At 63.5% G+C, this 16,760-nt stretch overlaps 6 protein-coding genes across 6 annotated transcripts; 5 read left to right on the plus strand and 1 right to left on the minus strand.

Moving 5' to 3' along the window:
• Window positions 1–216: 216 nt before the first annotated feature.
• Window positions 217–2,404, plus strand: EMIHUDRAFT_41890 (hypothetical protein; the record flags this gene model as incomplete). Its single annotated transcript, XM_005772948.1, has 5 exons — window positions 217–589; window positions 951–1,126; window positions 1,416–1,560; window positions 1,729–1,826; window positions 2,015–2,404. Coding segments are annotated over 5 exons (1,182 nt in total), but the record flags the coding sequence as incomplete, so codon positions are not given.
• Window positions 2,405–2,695: 291 nt separating this feature from the next.
• EMIHUDRAFT_65378 (hypothetical protein) lies at window positions 2,696–3,232 on the plus strand (the record flags this gene model as incomplete). Its single annotated transcript, XM_005772949.1, has 1 exon — window positions 2,696–3,232. A coding segment is annotated over one exon (537 nt), but the record flags the coding sequence as incomplete, so codon positions are not given.
• A 2,523-nt stretch (window positions 3,233–5,755) lies between these two features.
• Window positions 5,756–8,561, plus strand: EMIHUDRAFT_101896 (hypothetical protein; the record flags this gene model as incomplete). Its single annotated transcript, XM_005772950.1, has 2 exons — window positions 5,756–7,440; window positions 7,583–8,561. The coding sequence occupies 2 exons, from the start codon at window positions 5,756–5,758 to the stop codon at window positions 8,559–8,561; spliced, it is 2,664 nt and encodes an 887-aa protein (XP_005773007.1).
• A 773-nt stretch (window positions 8,562–9,334) lies between these two features.
• Window positions 9,335–10,378, minus strand: EMIHUDRAFT_427275 (hypothetical protein; the record flags this gene model as incomplete). The annotated part of the gene is made up of 2 exons (XM_005772951.1): window positions 9,850–10,378; window positions 9,335–9,778 (listed from the first exon to the last, which is right to left on the minus strand). Exons 1-2 carry the CDS (start codon window positions 10,330–10,332, stop codon window positions 9,335–9,337), a joined length of 927 nt encoding a protein of 308 aa, XP_005773008.1. The 5' UTR covers window positions 10,333–10,378.
• A 793-nt stretch (window positions 10,379–11,171) lies between these two features.
• On the plus strand, window positions 11,172–11,933 carry EMIHUDRAFT_65402 (hypothetical protein; the record flags this gene model as incomplete). Its single annotated transcript, XM_005772952.1, has 1 exon — window positions 11,172–11,933. The coding sequence occupies one exon, from the start codon at window positions 11,172–11,174 to the stop codon at window positions 11,931–11,933; it is 762 nt and encodes a 253-aa protein (XP_005773009.1).
• A 2,900-nt stretch (window positions 11,934–14,833) lies between these two features.
• EMIHUDRAFT_208517 (hypothetical protein) lies at window positions 14,834–15,136 on the plus strand (the record flags this gene model as incomplete). The annotated part of the gene is made up of 1 exon (XM_005772953.1): window positions 14,834–15,136. One exon carries the CDS (start codon window positions 14,834–14,836, stop codon window positions 15,134–15,136), a length of 303 nt encoding a protein of 100 aa, XP_005773010.1.
• Window positions 15,137–16,760: the final 1,624 nt, after the last annotated feature.

Raw genomic sequence — 16,760 nt, forward strand, 5'->3', positions numbered from 1 at the left:
CCGCCTCCGGCGGGCCGTCCCCGCGATCTCTCTCTCTCTCTCAAAGGATATCCACCTCGAGAACCTCGAAAAATGGTGGAGCCCGCTGTCGTGGTGCGCCGGCTGCACGAGGCGGTCGGCCGCCTCCCGTACCTCCCGCTTCCGACCACCGCCGCGCTCGACGACCTGGAGCGCGCGCAGACCGACCCGACCCTCACCCGCGAGTGGGCGGACCACGCGGCTGCAGTTCGGCCAGTGCTGCACGAGCGCGTGGTGCCTCTGCTCGAGTCCTTTCTGCGCACCAAGCAGCGGCTCGGGAGCGCGGTCGAGCGGCGGCTCTACGCCGCCATGACACCGGCGGCCCTCCTCGACCGCATGCTCCGCTGCCGGCCGCTCGCGTTTCTGAGCGCGTCGGACGACTACCGCCTTCGAGACGGCGTGACGCAAGGCTCGGGAGGCTTCGAGAGGATCGGCACCGCTGACGAGGGCGCTGGCCCGCTCCGCCTCGAGCAGCTCATGTCGTACGACGAGATGGCCATCGCCGCCCTCCTCTCCGTCGCTGTGCCGACGCACTTTTACAATGACGGCGCTCCGAGACAGCTCCGAGAGGGTTCGGAGAGCGCTCCTATTCTCTCGAACACGTGACCCGTGTGAGTCAGGCGATCGGTCCAACCGCGGCCGGCCCGGAATCTGCGAGCGGTGCCTTGCTCCGTGCTGCTAGCTGCTCGTGCCGGTCATCACTGGTGATTCATCAAACGGACAATGAACAATAGGTGCCCTGAGCCGTGCTGCCAGCCCTGCGCATCGGGACGAGTATAGTGGTTATTACTCGCCGATGTGAGGGTAGGACGGGCGTGTACGTCGGCGTCATCGGCGCGCGGTACGAAAAGGCGCCGCTCACCCGCGCGCACCGGGCCTCGCACTTTGAATGCCAGTTCCTGTCTCTTAACATGCACATGTGGAGTCGCGAGGGCCGCCCAGCCCTTGCCCCCGCCGCCTCGTGTGTGTGTTGAAAGGTCTGCCTTACCTCACCTCACCCCAGGTGGGGCGGATGGAGTGGGCGCACACGCTAGTGACAGCGGAGCAAAACACGGCCGAGAACGGCTACGGCCCGGCGGCGGGAGTGGCGGCGGGAGTGGCGGCGGGAGTGGCTGCGTCGACAGCCGAGGCGATAGCTGACAGCGGCTCGGGCGGCGGCGGCGGCACCGGCGGCGGTTGCGAGGAGCGGGGGCTTAGAGAAGCTGAATACGTAGGAATGTATTCCGGCGCTCGAGAGGGCACGCTCAATTGCTTCACTGCACAACAGCGATTCACGGCGTTCGCAGCCCTTCTTGAATAAACGCGGATACACACGGGGCGATGCCGGATACACACGTGGCGATGCCGCTTTCACCACCCCGACTCTGCTGGCACTGCTACCGCAGGAGCGGAGGGAGCTGCTCGCGGCGTGGGCGCGGCTCTACGGGCGGGAGCACTTGCCGACGTACGACGAGGCGGTGTCAAGGCGGGAGACGGAGCCGGACACCTTCCTGCAAGTGCGCCTGCACGGTTTCTTTTTGTGCAGCGATCTGTTGTTTTTCTGTAGGAGCCGGACGCCTTCCTTCAAGTGCATTTGTACGGCTGCTCGTCGCCGTTGCTGCTCGACACCGACCTGTACAAGCGGCGGATGCGACTGAGCATCGAACACTTCTGCTGCTCGAGGCGACCTCGGCGCACAACAACGCCTCTTCACACCCTCCACGTGAACAGGCATCGACCCCTTTTTGCGGGAGGCGAGCGACCGCGCCAAAGAGAAGGGCGCCAAGGCGTACGCGCACGTGGTGGGGCTGGGCCTCGGCGTGTGGATGGTGGATGGCCGGCAGGCGAGATCACCCGAGGGAGCACCCGAGAGATCGCGAGAGATCGCGCGAGATCGCTCATGATTAGCCGAGATCTCCCGAGATCGGTCGCTCGTGACCACCCGAGATCACACGAGATCACACGAGATCACACGAGATCACACACGGCTGTCGCCTAAGCGTTTGGATGTCTCTAGGCGACGCTGATGGTGCAAGCCTTCGAGGCGGCGCTGCAGGAGCTCGCCCCGCAGCTGCAGCACATCGACACGCTCGACTTCTCTTGGCTCCCGTCGGAGTGCAAGGAGGCAACGTCGCTCCGCCACGGCGCGGGCTGCGGCGCGGTCCGCCAGGTCCTCTTCTCAAACCGCAACCCGGCGGCGCGGTTGCCGCCCTCCGAGCAGCCGCTGCTGCTGGTGGCCATGTACACGTGGGATGGCAATGCTTACCCCGGCAACGAGTATTGGCTCGGGTGCCTCGCCGCGAGCGGCGACCCCGCCGCCGCGTGCTGCTCGGCGATACCGCTGCTGCAGAACCCCGAGGTGAACGACTACCTGTGTGGCGGCGCCACCGTGCTCCACCCCTCGGGACGCTTGTTCGAGGGCGGCGTCGATGGCGGCGCCAGTAGCCCGTTGGCAACGCCGGCCAGACTGCTGCAGCGCCAGCTTGAGGCCGCAAACGCTTTGGCAGCGCTGCTACAAAAGCAGCTGGCGCTGCAGTCGCAGCAAATGCACGTGCCAGCACGCGACGTGGTCCTGCAAGAGCAGATTGGCCGCGGAACGTTTGGCGTTGTGCACCGCGCGCAGTGGCAGGGCGCCGACATCGCGGTGAAGGTGGTTGCGGCGGACACGAGCGCTGCCGAGCGAAAGCGCGCGGCGGCCATGCTCCTAGAGGAGGCCAAGGCTTTGGCCCGGGTCCGGCACCCGAACGTAGTGCACCTCCTCGGTGTCTGCACTGATTCTCGCAGCCCAATGATGCTTCTTTCTTTGGCTGCCGGCACTCTGGTCGATGAGTTGGACGCTGCCGAGGCGTCAGGCGTGCCGATGGCTGTCGGCCGAAAACTCCAACTCGCCCGTGACATTTGCGCCGGGATGGCTGCGCTGCACGCTCGCGGAATTTTGCACCTTGACCTCAAGCCGGCGAACGTGCTGATCAGCCGCGCTGGGGAGGCGCTCGTCGCCGACTTTGGCTTGTCAATACAGCTGAGGACGACGCTAACTGGCGCGTCCCTCGCTGCCAGCGCCGTCGCAACCGCTGCAGGCGCCCGTGGCACCATGGCGTACAAGGCGCCAGAGTTGTCACGGCCTAGGGGCAAGGGGGGCGCCGTCTATGCGAAGCCATGCGATGTGTATTCGTTTGCAATGCTGCTGTGGGAGCTGTTTGCGGGTGGTCCACCTTGGGCTGGCATGCCGGAGATGGAGATTCAGGCAGAGCACGTGGCTTCATTCCTTGGCGAGGCGCCCATGCGCCCAAATCTCCCCACGAGCGCCCCTGCCAAGGCGCTTGAGCTGATGGAGGGATCCTGGAGTCAAGACCCAGCCGCTCGGCCAACATTCGAAGCGCTTTCCTCCGAGCTCGGCGCGCTCGTTGCAGCTCATCCGCTCGCGAGCGACGGTGCCGGCTCCTCAGCAGCTGCTGCCGCAGTCGCATCCGAGGCGCTCGCTCGCCGTTTGGCCGAGGCCGAGGCCGAGCTGGCCGAGGTTCGGGCCGCTGCAGAGCACGCCACTGCTGGCGAGGCTACGCTACAGACGCAGCTGCAGATCACAGGTGATGAGGTGGTCGCACTCCGGCACGACTGCGCCACGGCCAAAGCAGAGCTCACGCGGCAGCAGGCGCTGCTCCAACGCGCCAGAGTGCAATTTCCGCCTGCATGGACCTCTCAGTCTGACGACGGTGGCGACCGTGGCAGCATCAGCTGGTGGCGAACCGGTCGTTGCCAGGTCATGGTGGATTCTTCCAGCCCAGAGTGGGCAGAGGTTGAGGGGAAGCTAAAGGAGTCCCTTCCGACGGCAGAGCTTGTCCGGCTCGAGCGTGTCGAGGATCGGCTGCTTTGGAAGGACTACTGCGCAAAGAGGGATCGGATCAAGCTCAAGCGTGGTGGCGACGCGAATGAGCAGCAAATGTGGCATGGCACCTCCGCTCTCGACCCTCACAAGGCGCTGGAACACGAGGTTGGCATCGACCCGCGGTTCTCGAGCGCGGCCTTCTACGGGCGAGGAGTTTACCTTGCGGCGAAGGCGCGATACTCGCATGGCGACCGCAATCGGTCGTACGTCTTCTATCCTGACTACCCAGACCGGGAGCTGCGGCAGCTGCTGCTGCTCCGCGCTGCGGTTGGAGTCTCCAAGGACTTTGGCAGCTACGTTAGCCGTGAGACGCAGAGCTTGACCAAGCCGCCCGACCAAACCCCGGGCGTGCTGTTCGACTCGGTGCAGGGCGGGCCGCACCGGCCATCATGTGCTGGTGCGGGCGCCTGCGATTCGACGATGGTGATCCTTTACGACTTGGCACAGGCCTACCCGGAGTACATTGTCACCTACAGGTTGCGTGAGAAGCGAGGGTGGCTATGGTAACCCACAGTATACGTCGCGTCGTAGGTTCTAGAGGGTACCCCGTAAGGTAAGCTGTCGTGTGAATCGTACGTGTGCGAGAGCGTTTTTTCGAGACTTCTTTGTCCGCAAGGATTTTTCCTTGTAAGCGCTGGCTCCACCGCAACTACCCCGAGGCAGACAGGATCTTCCAGGAGACGGGCGCCGTGCGACGCTGTCTCACCTTGTGACGGTGCCCTGGCAAAATCGTCCCGATTTCGATGCGCGATTTAGCTAAGTCCCAGAGCCGTTTACCCATGAGCGGCCCCCCTCACCAGCCTAGGGCTCGCGCTTCTGGCCCGAGGTGTCGCCGCTGCCTCCCGCGCCCTCCGGCGCCTGCTGCTACTGCCGGTCGGCCGGTCAACCTGTGTCACCCGAAATCCAGAGTGTCACTCCAGATCCATAAAATGTCGCATTTGCAGCGCATTTTGTTGCAAACAAGTGTGCAAATGATTGTTTTGACCAGTACTCACCTGCCCCTGCGGAGCATGCGCATGCTAGCCTCTCGTACATGCACTCTCTCTTCCGTCCGCACCCGCACGGTACCCATAACCCATTCCAGAGCCCACCATGCCGCTCGCACCCACCCACTATGCGTGTCATGCCAGCAGTGCTATGAGCTAATCACTTGGGGATGCCCATGAAGCCGAAGATCCTGGCCTGACTCTCCCGCTCACTCTGCTCGCGTGCGCGCAAAGCGTTCAACTCGGCCAGCATCATGCCCTGCGCAAAGGTTGGGGAGAACATGCTGATGCTCCCGCCCGGCTGTGCAAACACGGAGGGGGCCGTCTCTGCATCGCAAGTGCGATAGAGCGGCGCCGCCGGTGCCGGCTTGGCCCTCTTGCGGCGCTGCCCCTGCGGCGCATCCCCCGGCGGAGGAGGGGCCGAGAGGAGGAGAGGAGAGGAGAGGAGGGGAGGAGAGGAGAGCACTCTTGGAGCGCCGCCAAACTACCACCCAGAGCGCTGCACAAGCAGCACACCCCGGCAGCCAATGTGTGACGGCTCGAACCCGCTAAGCCATCCCGCAAGCGGGATGGCCCGCCACTCGAACCCGCAAGAGGGCGTACGAACCGCGAGCGTCTCGCACTCGTGACACGCAGGCGTCCGACAGACGGCGCCGGGGCTAAATCGCTAAAAGAAAGAAAGCAAGCACACGGACACCCAAGGGAGGGATGGGAGGACGACACGCCGCCACCATACAGGGATTTTAAGGAGAGGGGCGCCTCGAAGCGCCAAGAATTCCTTTTTCCACGCCCCGGGGCGAGACGCGGCGCCGTTTTTAGCCGCGCGCGGTCTCAGGCAGCCGCGCGCGCCGCCTATCGCTCCTCCTCCTGCCCGCTTGCCGCAGCACCGATGGCACCGACGCAACTGCTCTCTGCCGCTTTCTGCGCCATCGCCTCAGCCGCCACAGCCGTCGCAGTGCCGCCGGCCGCGCCTGCTCCTCCTACCCCTCCGCCACCGCCGCCATCGCAGCTTATGGAGGTGCTCTCCATGTGCATTGTCGTTACGGACACAACTCAGTACCCCGACTGGCAATCCATCCACACATACTTGATGGCCGCGCTACTGGTAAAGCCATACCCATGCTTCATACAGCTCACCTCTACCAACGGCTGCGACCTGCCCAACGAGCGGAACCAGACCAGCCGCGTGTGCACTACCAACGAGTGGGGTGGTGAAGCCTGCGACCCCGACGATCTGGTCAGAATCATTCCGGGGTCTGCAGAGCTGGTTGCTTCACGCAGCGACGGCAGCAACAGCAAGCGGCTGATCGCCTCAGCAGGCAACGCCGTGTACTCTGTGACCGTCGTTGGTTTCTCCCACCAAGCTCCCGGCGATTCCTCTTTTGCAGATCGGCTTTGCGACGCCTTTGTTGCAAATGGCTGCGACGACGTGACCGTCCCAGACTGCCAAGACCACATGCGGAGCGTTTGCTACCCGTCATCTCAAGCCGGGCGGTATCTCAACATAGGCTTCATCGGATTCCAATCTCCCCTTAGCCTTGCCGCGATGCAGGTCTTGGATCCCGACTGGCGCGTTCACGCGCCCCCATGGAGTGGGGAAGACATTGCCTGGCTGCTCCTCTGGTTGTCACCAGTCTGGTTGCCAGCGCTTCTGCTCCCAGCCGTCGCCGCGAGGAGGGCGTTCAGACGTACAGCGGTGCTGTTGGAGTTGGAGAGCGCCTTGAGCGAGATTGAGGTGGAGCAGATGCGGAGCCGCTTTCACGAAAAGGAGGTGCGCAAGGCCGTCTGCGTGACGAAATGGATGGCACGCGCGCTGCTTCTGCTCGCCATCGGTCTGGTCCCCTGGCTGCCTGCCTTCGCCCTCCTTCCCGCCGCGCTGCCTCTCGCTCGAAGGAAGATTAGCTGCGCCGCGTGGATCACGTCCAGACCCTCACGTAAATTCTGGCTCACGTTCACGAGCGCGGCCGGCTTTTCTTTCTTCGCTTGGCTCCTCGCGAGCTGGAGCCTGCTTGGGGTCGGCAGCGACCGCGAGCTGTACCGCGTCGGGCATTACCGCGATCCCCGCCCTCTGTTTGTTAGCGCATGCCGTCAGCTCTTCAGCGCATCCGACGACGACGGCTATGAGTCGATCGACGGATGGTACTTCCCGTACCGCGGCAAGGTGTGCAGCGTCCTGATGCACGCCATTGAGCCGCAAAATGTGCAGTACCTCGGCTTGACGCTGCTTGCACAGGGGTGCGTCAGCCTGCTCGTTGCTATCCTCTCGCTGGCGTTGCTGCGCAAGGCTGCGGGGTCCAAGGCCTACCCAGGCTGGACCCGCCTTTCATCTTCCTCCTCGTGGTGCGATGCGAGCGTGGACGAGCTGTTGACCGTCACGGCGGAGCGACTCTCCGACCGCTTCGCCGGCGCTGCCAAGGAGCTCGTCGTAGGACAGCCGGAAGAGGCGGCAACAGGTCTATACGGCATCATCGGCTACTCAGAGGCGTACCTTCACGATCGGATGAGGCAGGGCACCGCGGCAATTATCGAGGAGGCGGAGGCGCTCGGCGATCCGGAGGTGCTCGAGAATCTGCGGTATATCCTCAACGCGCCGGCCGGTTCGAGCGACCGCAGGCCACCCCCGCCCTCCCTGCCGCCCTCGCCCCCTCCGCCCTCGCCCCCTCCGCCCTCGCCCCCTCCGTCGCCCTCCCCACCTCTGCCTCCTCCGCCCTCGCAGCTTTCAGAACGGTTGGCGGCGCGATTGTTGGCCGGACGGTTCCAGCCTCGGAGGGCGCGAGGGTATGGTGCTCGCTGACTTTGTGGCGCTGCCGGTGGCTCGCAGAGCGCGGCTGGAGGAGGCGCACGTGGTCGCGTTGCGGCTCTACTCGACCGCCGCCTTCCGCGCGCTCAATGGACCGATGCGCCAGCTCAAAGTGAGCAACTACCGCAAAGGAGAGGACGGACTCCCTCTCCCGCTCGAGCCCCCGCAGCTGGCCGCGCCGCACCCGCAGCCGGCGACAATGGCCTTCATCTACGAGGCGCTCAAGCGGATGCGCGCCGTCGCTGCAGTGACGACGGCCGGCCTCGATGGCATGGAGCTGGAGGAGCTGGTGGAGAGTGGCGAGCTGAGCCTGGACACTTTGCGGCGGGCGCGCGTCAGCGGCGATGGTCGATTGGGCGAAACGACCGTCGAGGAGTCGCCGGTGCCAGTGTCGGACTCTGGGGAAGCCGAGCCCGCTGCCGCCAACTGCGAAGAGCGCGCCAAACCATGTGACGCAGGAGAGCCCGCTGCGCGTGGCGGTGGGACAGCATTGCTAGCAGCCTGCCGGGCCCTCTGCTCTTCGAAGGCGGCGAAGCCGGCTAAGGCGGGGGAGGGACGTATCCTCTGGCGCGGGATGGGGGACATGCGCGCCTCTTCCCGCTTCCTCGCGATGGGCGGAACCGAGTTTGCTTGCTGCTCCACGACCTCGCGGCTCGAGGTCGCGGCGCGCTACGCGTCCGCCGCCGGCAAGCAGCGCGCCCTGCTTTTCCGGCTCAAAAGCTCGACGTTCATGAACATGGGCGTGGATATTTCGGAGTTCTCCGCCTTCCCGCACGAGAAGGAGTACCTCTACCCGCCCCTCACGTACATGCACCCCACCGGTGTGATCCACAGGCTAGTGCGCAACGGAGTGACCTTCGACATCGTGGAGGTTGAGCCGTCCTTCCCTAGCTAGTCGATGAATTTAATACTTCTTCGCATTGTTTTGATGTCAAAGACTTGATGTCAAAGACTTACACTGCTTCGTATTTTCGAGGCGACCTCGAAAGTGGACGCTGAGATTGCTCAGAGATTCTAAAATTACGTCAGAATTACGTACCGTACGGCTCAGAGGATGCAGTGGCCGACGTGACACACACACGCACACACACACACACACACACACACACACACACACACACACACACACACACACACACACACACACACACACCGCTCACCCACGCGCACCGGGCCTTGCACTTTGAATGCCGTGGGGCTCCTGTCGTTAGACGTGGAGACGCGAGGGTTGCCCCCCCTTGCCCCACCACCTCGAGACCTCGTGTGTGTGGAGAGAAGAGTTTACCTTACCTTACCTTCTCTACGGCGGAGCGCCAACACCGTAACGGCAGATCTATCCTCTCTCTCTCCCTCCTCCTCGCTCCTCCACTCCGCTCTCCGCTCTCCTGGCCTCTCGCCTCTCGCCTCTCGCCTCTCGCGCTCTCTCTCTCCTCTCCTCTCCGCTCTCTCTCTCTGTCTCTCCAGCGTCGGCGCCTCAGCCCCCGCCCGCCACGTACATGCAGAACGAGGCGCACCGCCCCCGGGGGGGGGGCACCAATACCCGAGACCCTCCCCCCTCCCCTGCCCCCTGCCCCCTGCCCCCTCCCCTCCCCCCTGCCGAGCCGCGCCCGTAGCTACGTCCCCGAGAGAAGGGGGAGCGGAGAGAGAAGGGGCGGAAGAGGGGGAGGGCTATGACGAGACGGCGCAAGGCGTCGTCGGCGTCGGCGTCGTCGTCGGCGGCGCTGCGGCGGCGGAGGCGGCGGCGGCGGGAGGGAGGAAGGACTCGAGCCGCGCGATGACCATCTCGAGGGCGACAGAGTTGAGGCCGGTCGGGATGATGATGTCGGCGAACCGCTTGGACGGCTCGACAAACTCGTTGTGCATCGGCCGCACGGTCTCCGTGTACTGCGCGATAACCGTCTCGGCGGTGCGGCCTCGCTCGGTGATGTCGCGGCGGAGTCGGCGGATAAAGCGCAAGTCCGCCTCAGTGTCGACGAAGATCTTGATGTCGCACGCCTTGGCCAGCTCCGGCTCCGCGAAGAGCAGGATCCCCTCGACGAGGATGATGCGCGCCGGCGAGACAGACTGCATGTCGGCCTCGCGGCTGTGCGTCGAGTAGTTGTAGATCGGCACCTGCTTCAATAATTAACAATTCATGCTTCATTCGTCAACAGGGTGTGCGTCGAGTAGTTGTAGATCGGCACCTGCACCGGATGCCCCTCCTTGAGGGCGGCGAGATGCTGCAGCAGCAGCGGCGAGTCGAGGGAGTCGGGGTGGTCAAAGTTGACCTGGGCGCGCTCCTCGATCGCCAGGTGCGACAGGTCCTTGTAGTACGAGTCGTGCGCGATGTGTATCAGGTTGTCCCGGCCGAGCCGCGAAGCAATCGCCCGCGAGACGGTCGTCTTGCCGGAGCCAGTGCCGCCCGCGATGCCGACGACGATGGGCCGCTCCGCCTCGGAGGGCCGCCGCGGAACGTCGGAGGGCGCCACGGACTTGGCCTCGCGGATCGGAGCCCCACTCTTGGGCAGGCCGAAAGAGTCGCGGCCGGGAGTGTGCCCGTTCGTGCTCGCGTTCTCGCGGTCGAGCATGGCGTCCGAAGTGGAGTCTCCGTGCGCCTGTCGACTCTGCAGCAGGGTGCCGATGCCCACCGTCACTGCCGCGGACACAGTAGCCAGGCGTGCGTGCATGCACTGAACCAAACCGGCGAGCAGAGCGCGGGACTACAGCTCGTGGGCACTGATCCAAGAAATCCATTGGGGGCACAGAAAATAAATAAATAAACCCCCATACCTCTCTACTGTGAGATGGGTAAAAAGGAACAGGTCAGAGTCGCGCCCGGTATGACAGATTTGAATGGGGGGAAACACGTACGGTCGACGCTCAGAGAGGGCCGAATACTCCGCTGCGATTCCTTGTGGCACTAGGTCTAGGAGCGGCTTGTCGGAGGGTCGGAGCGTCGCGCTAGAGAGGGCAAGGGACTGGGCGCTGGCATACCAGGGGGGGCAGGGTGGTGGGCGGCGACCGCCGCATACCGTCCTACGGCGGGGACTATCGCTACGCCAGGGAAGACAAGGGCGTCGAAGTGCAGCTGCTGCTGTTCGAATCGTTCGGCGGGTTCGGAAAGGGGGTCCGTGAGATCCTCCGGAGAGCGGCGGACGTGCTACAGAACAAGCTGACGCGGGCCCAGTACCTCGATGAGGTGACTTGGACCACCAAGAGCTGGCTGGGGCTGCAGAAGCAGCGCATCTCAGTCGTTCTTCACACGGCCATCGCAGAGCAGGTCGTGAATGAGCTTGCCTGTGGCGGGGGTGGGCGGGTGCACGGAGCTAAGTGCCTCGCCACCCTCGCAGGAGTCGCTTAGGCGGCTCCCGTGGTGTACCTGTGTTCGTGCCAGTGCGCGCCAGTCCCGTGCCCAGTGTCGTGCGAGGGAGTTTTGTTGTAAGATTCTTTTTTTGCGCAGGCAAATACGTCGGGCGGCTCGCTCAGCCGCACCCTCGCTCTGCGCGGCCAGTCACACGCTAGAGCGATGCTGTCAGCCACCGCCGTCCCTCCCGTGCCTGGAGCACTGACCGCGTCCGAGGTGGTGGCTCGCGTTGGCGCCTCTGGCGTCGCGAGCATCATCGGCTTCGGCTCTCTCCTCTCCGAGCAGTCCGCGCAGTCCACTTGTCCGTCGGCGTCTCGGTTCCGGCTTGGCCGTGTGCGGGGCTGGAGGCGCGTGTTCGGCCACCCGGCTCACATCTTCTTCGCGCGAGGCATCGCGCGTCCCGACACACGCGAGATCGCCTCGCTCTGTGCGGAACCGAGCGAAGACGCTGCGAGCGGCTTTGTCGTCGCGGCGTTCGACGTTCCCGCCTCGGAGCTGCCTGCGCTGCTCGAGCGGGAGGAGGAGTTCAACTTTGTGGAGGTCCCAATCTACCCGCTCGAAGGCGGCGCCTCCTCGCCGCCCGAGAGCACCGGCATCATGTGCACGCGCGCCACCGACGAGGAGGTGCTTGACAGGCGTGGCCACCGCGCAAAGTACGAGGCCGCCCTCTCGCCGCACTTCGGTTCCGTCACCGTCTGGGGGTGGGGCGCCGACTCGGGACTGCGGCCGTGCCCGGTCTACTGCCGCCACTGCGTGCTCGCCTCCCAAAAGCCCGGCGTGCCCAAGGAGGCGGCCGATTCGTTCCTCGACGAAACTCTGCTCGCCGACCGGCGCACGACGTTGCGGCAGTACCTGCAGGCGGACGGCGGCCACGTTATGCATACGCTGCCGCCTCCGGAGCTGAAAGCGAGGTACAACGGCTGAGTGGGTTCCGTGCACAGTGCCGGCGATCTTCGACAGCGCTTCGCTGGCATGCAGCTCTTTGCGCCTGAAGCTCGCCCCGCCCTCACTGGCCTTGTCACTTGTGAGCTGCGTCTTCATGAATGTGTGATGTGTGAGAGCGATGCTCTGCTTGGCGGCTGCCGGGGGCACACTGTGGGACGATGGGCGTGAGATAAAACCACGCTCCACCTCCAGCGCTTGACCTTGTGTGACTCCATAAAAAAATGAAGGGGCGACCACATGCACACATCGGCCCTGCAGGATCCTCTTTCTGTCGTATTGCAATAATATCAACACTGATCTGCTTCATTGCTGACCGTGCCGAGCTCCTACCGCGCGTCCGCGCCCCCCCCTCCTCCGACCCCCCAGGCTAGATGGAGTAGTCAGATGTAGATTCTGCCCCACACAGCCCCTTACCCCTTCACCCTCGCCTCGCTGCTTGGTGTTTCTGAACATGTAGTCGTCCACGCTGTGGGGGTTGTGTGTGGGTCCTGTGTGTCTGGGAGGGAGGGAGTGGCAGTGGGGTGCAGGTTGCTCACCCACGGCACCGGGCCGGTGCTTGCACTTTGAATGCCGTGGGGCTCCTGCTCGTGTCCCGGGCGTGGAGATGCGAGGGTCGCCCCCCCTTGCCCCACCAGTTTTATGAGGTATCTTATTCCGGGGCCCGTGTGCGGGGAGCGAACCTTAGCGACCGCCCAGAAGCTTTCTGAGCGACCCAATCGGGCCGGGATCATCAGCATATATCCCCTCCACAACATCGTGGGCGTTTGAGCGGTATTTGAGGACCACCGCCACTCTGAAGTTCGGCCGGGTGGTCTGCAGACCCCCCCCCCCGGAGCAGCAGAGGCTCCGTGGGGTCGAAAAGTCGACGCTGGGAGTCGCACTCGTCAAGCCATCGCAGCACCACGCGGTCCGCACGTACCGCCCACATCCCCTCTACCGCTGAGAAGGCGCAGATCGACCGCCGGGCCGCGTAGTCGTCGTTAAGGAGCGGTTTTTGGAGCCGTACGAAGAGGTCCCAGACGGGCGAACATGCGGTTTTTCGACGACCACACGCGATGTGGTATCTTATTTTTGCTAAAAACGGGCCGCCTAGTGCAGCCTCACTAGTACAACACGCAACCACACTGATAGCTCCACACTAGCCGGTATAGGCGAGCCCCGGCGGCCTCACCGTCGCCGCTCGCGGCGGAGCCGACGGCGGAGCCACGGGCGGGTGCGACCTTTTGGGGGGACATGAGCTCGCCAGGACGTCGCCGATGGCTCAGCGCGCCTCTTCCCGCCAGCGCGGGGCGGCCTACCTACAGGAGCGAGGGGGAGGAAGACGGAACTGAGCCCTAGGTTCGTGATCCTGTCGCCGGCAACGGCTGGGAGAGGGGCGGCAAGCGACGGGCGGGTCCGCGACCTTTTGAACGCCCATGAGCTCGCCGGGACGTCGCCGATGGCTCAGCGCGCCTCTTCCCGCCAGCATTAAACGGCCTACACACAGGAGGGAGGGGGGGGGGAGACGGAACTGAGCCCTAGGTTCGTGCAAAAGCGCCGGCAAAGGCTGGGAGAGGGGCGGCAAGCGACGGGCGGGTGAGCGACCTTTTGAGCGGTCATGAGCCGGCAGGGAGGCCGGCGATGGCTCGGCCAGCTCCTTCCCGGCGGGTTCTCGTCGGGCCGTGCCTGGTCGGCGGGGCTCGGGTGAGGTGAGCGGGCCCGGGAGTCGCATCTGCGCGTCCCCGGCAGTGGCAGTGTGGGGGTAGATGGGAAGTGCGGAGATGGGAGGCAACGCGCCTGTTTGATGGCCGCACGAGGCAAAGTTGGGCGCTCCGAGCGTCTTCTCGGCGAGAACGAACGGGCTGTGTATCGTCGGGGGGGTGACTGAGAGGGAGGTGGTCGTTACGCTCACTTTGTCGGCCGCGCGCGAGGTGAATACTTTGTGTGAGGCGCGCAGACGCCGCTCAGGTGCTGCAGCGGCCGCCGTACAAGCTCTTCGACACGATGGCGGTACCACTCTTCCTGTCAGAGGAAAGTACGCACCGTAAAGTGAGTCTGCGCCATATCCTGCGCAGCATGGGAGCCGTGCCATGTGACGCGGGACTGCTACAGCGGCGGTGGCAACTCCTAGCTAGGGGTCAGGGCTCTCTAGCCCGTAGCCCGATCCCGATCATCCGGCCCGCTGGATGCGCTTCTCAGCTCACCGGCCCTGGATGTGAGGTTACCGACTGCACTCCAAGTGCTCCAAGTGCTCCAAGTGCTCCCACTCAGGATGTGTGGCAGCCCGCTGGCTGTGTGTCTCGTGAGCTTGTTTGTGTCTGTGTGTCGCTCGTGCGTGTCGTCATCATCTGTCTTGCGTCCACCCATACCGCGTTGGTGTCCAGTCCGAGCCTGACTGTTCTTCACCTTCCTACATACATACATACATATCTCCCGGCCCCCTCCGAGGGGGGAAGGGAACTATTCTCTGTCCATCTACAGCGTGGGTGGTGGTACACTGCGTCGAGACAGCTCCGCCTCGCGCCCTGCCTTCCTGGAATACTTGCGAATACCCGACGCGGAATTCAATACGTAATTAATTAATGAATTAACTAATTAGGTTAGGACGTGGAATACAGCACTCGAGGTCATTAAGTAATAATAAACACAAATCATTAATTACCCCACCGCCGCCGCGCCGCCCCGCCCGCCGCCGCGCCGCGCCGTGACCGCCGAAAAAAGAAAACATGCCTCTTTCTCCGGCGGAGGAGATTTCGTTTTTCTGAGTAGGCGTACACATAACTCAGGGCCACATCCACAGTGACCGCCGAAAAAAGAAAACACGATCTTTTCTCCGGCGGAGCGCATGTTTCGTTTTTCTGGAGCTCTCGCCGCTCACCAGCCTCTGCCGCACGCCCTCGATGGAGACGCCCGCGAATGACCGGCCCCCGCGCACGGCTGTCGTCACGATCGTTGCCATCGTCCTCCTCGTTGCGTTGTTTGTGGCGCCTTTCCGAGTGATTGAGGCCGTTGCGCTGTTTGAGGAGAGGGAGAGGGAGAACGCGCCGAGCCTGACGACGACGACCCGTTCCTTTGTATTCACGACCGACCACCCGCACATCGACCACATCGCGCATTCGCATGGTGAGGAGCAGTGGCGCGCGGCGGTCAATCCGGAGAGCTATGATGAGTGGGACCCCGATACATACGATGCTTCGCCATGATAGCGGAGAGATATCTAGATAAGGCACCTTTCGCGGCTGTATCGGTGATGTCTGTGCAGCGTGCATGTTGTACGTACAGAAAGTAGTTCAACCAGAACTGTCCGTGGACTACGGACCAGCAGCGTGCCACGCGCGCATATTTCGTTGGAGAGAGATCAGGGAGGAACGGGTTACTGATTTGCATGTGCTTCACCTTCAGCACTGAGGATCTTCTCGCTCATGCTTGGGCGTTTTGCCGATCATCGCCTAACCATAACGCTGCAAAGGTTAGCATAGACAGTAAGAAATGCCTCACACGTCAGGGGAGCTGAGGGGCTAGACAGAAGGGTTGAGGACCTCCTCTGCTTGATCGAGCTGGACCTCTGTTGAGGATCACACGTTCACACTTACGTTCACCACCGAACTGAGTGGCTCTGGCCATGCGTCTTGAGCGGCCTCACCACGAGTGATATGGGTCGCGACTGTCGTCTGCGGGTGGCTGGCCCTAGACGGTACCGAAGGAAGGAGCTGAATAAGCTCGGCTCATTTTCTGAAAGGTGGGTTATCTCTGAGCGTACAGGTTCCGGTTGTTTGGGCAAACAGTCTATACTAACCAGTGGTCTATTCTATACTATTCTATACTAATCCGTTATAGAGTCTCAGCGGGTCGTCGCCCAGCTTGATAGATAGATAGATAGATAGAAAGTCAGGCTCGAGCTCTCTCTTTTACGCGCACGGGGCCATGTTTTTCTCTTTTTCGGCCCGCCATGGTGCCTTCTATCATCAATCGATAATTTGTCTCTGGACGCGATCCCCCTCACAGAAAGGGCTCCTCCAGCGTTCCCGTATACGCGCGTGGCGTACGGTGTTGTGTGTCCGTTCGCTCCGAGTAGAGGGGGCGTTCTGCAGTTAAGGGGAAAACCCGGTACACGGAACTAACCCTTGGAACTAACCATACTCCGGGTGCCGGTACCGCATGAGCTCAGAAAGAAAGAAAACGGACAACCCAAGGGCTCAGCCACGGGTTTTTTTTTCTCTTTTTCGGCCCGCCATGGTGCCTTCGCCGGTACCTCGGCCGGTGCAGCTCAAGCTCTTCCTCGGCATCGCTGCCTTGTTGCTGAATGCGTGCGAGGCGGCTCGCCTGCCTCCGCACATCGGCCGCGTACGCGGCGGCGCGGGTGAGCAGCAGCTCTCAAAGGACGAGATGTTTGCCTTCGACGAGGCGCTGCCGTGGCTGAGCTACGTGCGCGAGCACGGCGTGCAGCAGTTCGTCGCGATGTTCCAATGAATAGATGATGGACTCGAACCAGATCCGCAACCAGCTCCGCAACCAGATCCGCGGCGCGCATCCCCGCCTTCCCCACAACGCCTTTGTGGTTGCGCGGTCCGGCATAGATGCTGAAGTGTGGGCCCTGCATCGGCCAGTGTCCCCGACATGGTTTCCGTGACAATTCCCTAGCACCCAACGTCACCCGACTGCACCGCGATAGGCCCGCCGCGCTCGAGTCGCTCGAGGGCGCTGCGCTACCCTGCACGCCCAAGGCGCCAGCCATGGGCAGAGGCGTGGCGCAGCCGGCTCGCCGCGATTGGCCGCCCGCCTCGCAATGCAATCCTGCGGTCGCCAACCCACCGTTGCCGAATGCGA

This window comes from Emiliania huxleyi, assembly GCF_000372725.1.
Source record: "Emiliania huxleyi CCMP1516 unplaced genomic scaffold EMIHUscaffold_35, whole genome shotgun sequence".
Taxonomy (NCBI): Eukaryota; Haptophyta; order Isochrysidales; family Noelaerhabdaceae; genus Emiliania; species Emiliania huxleyi.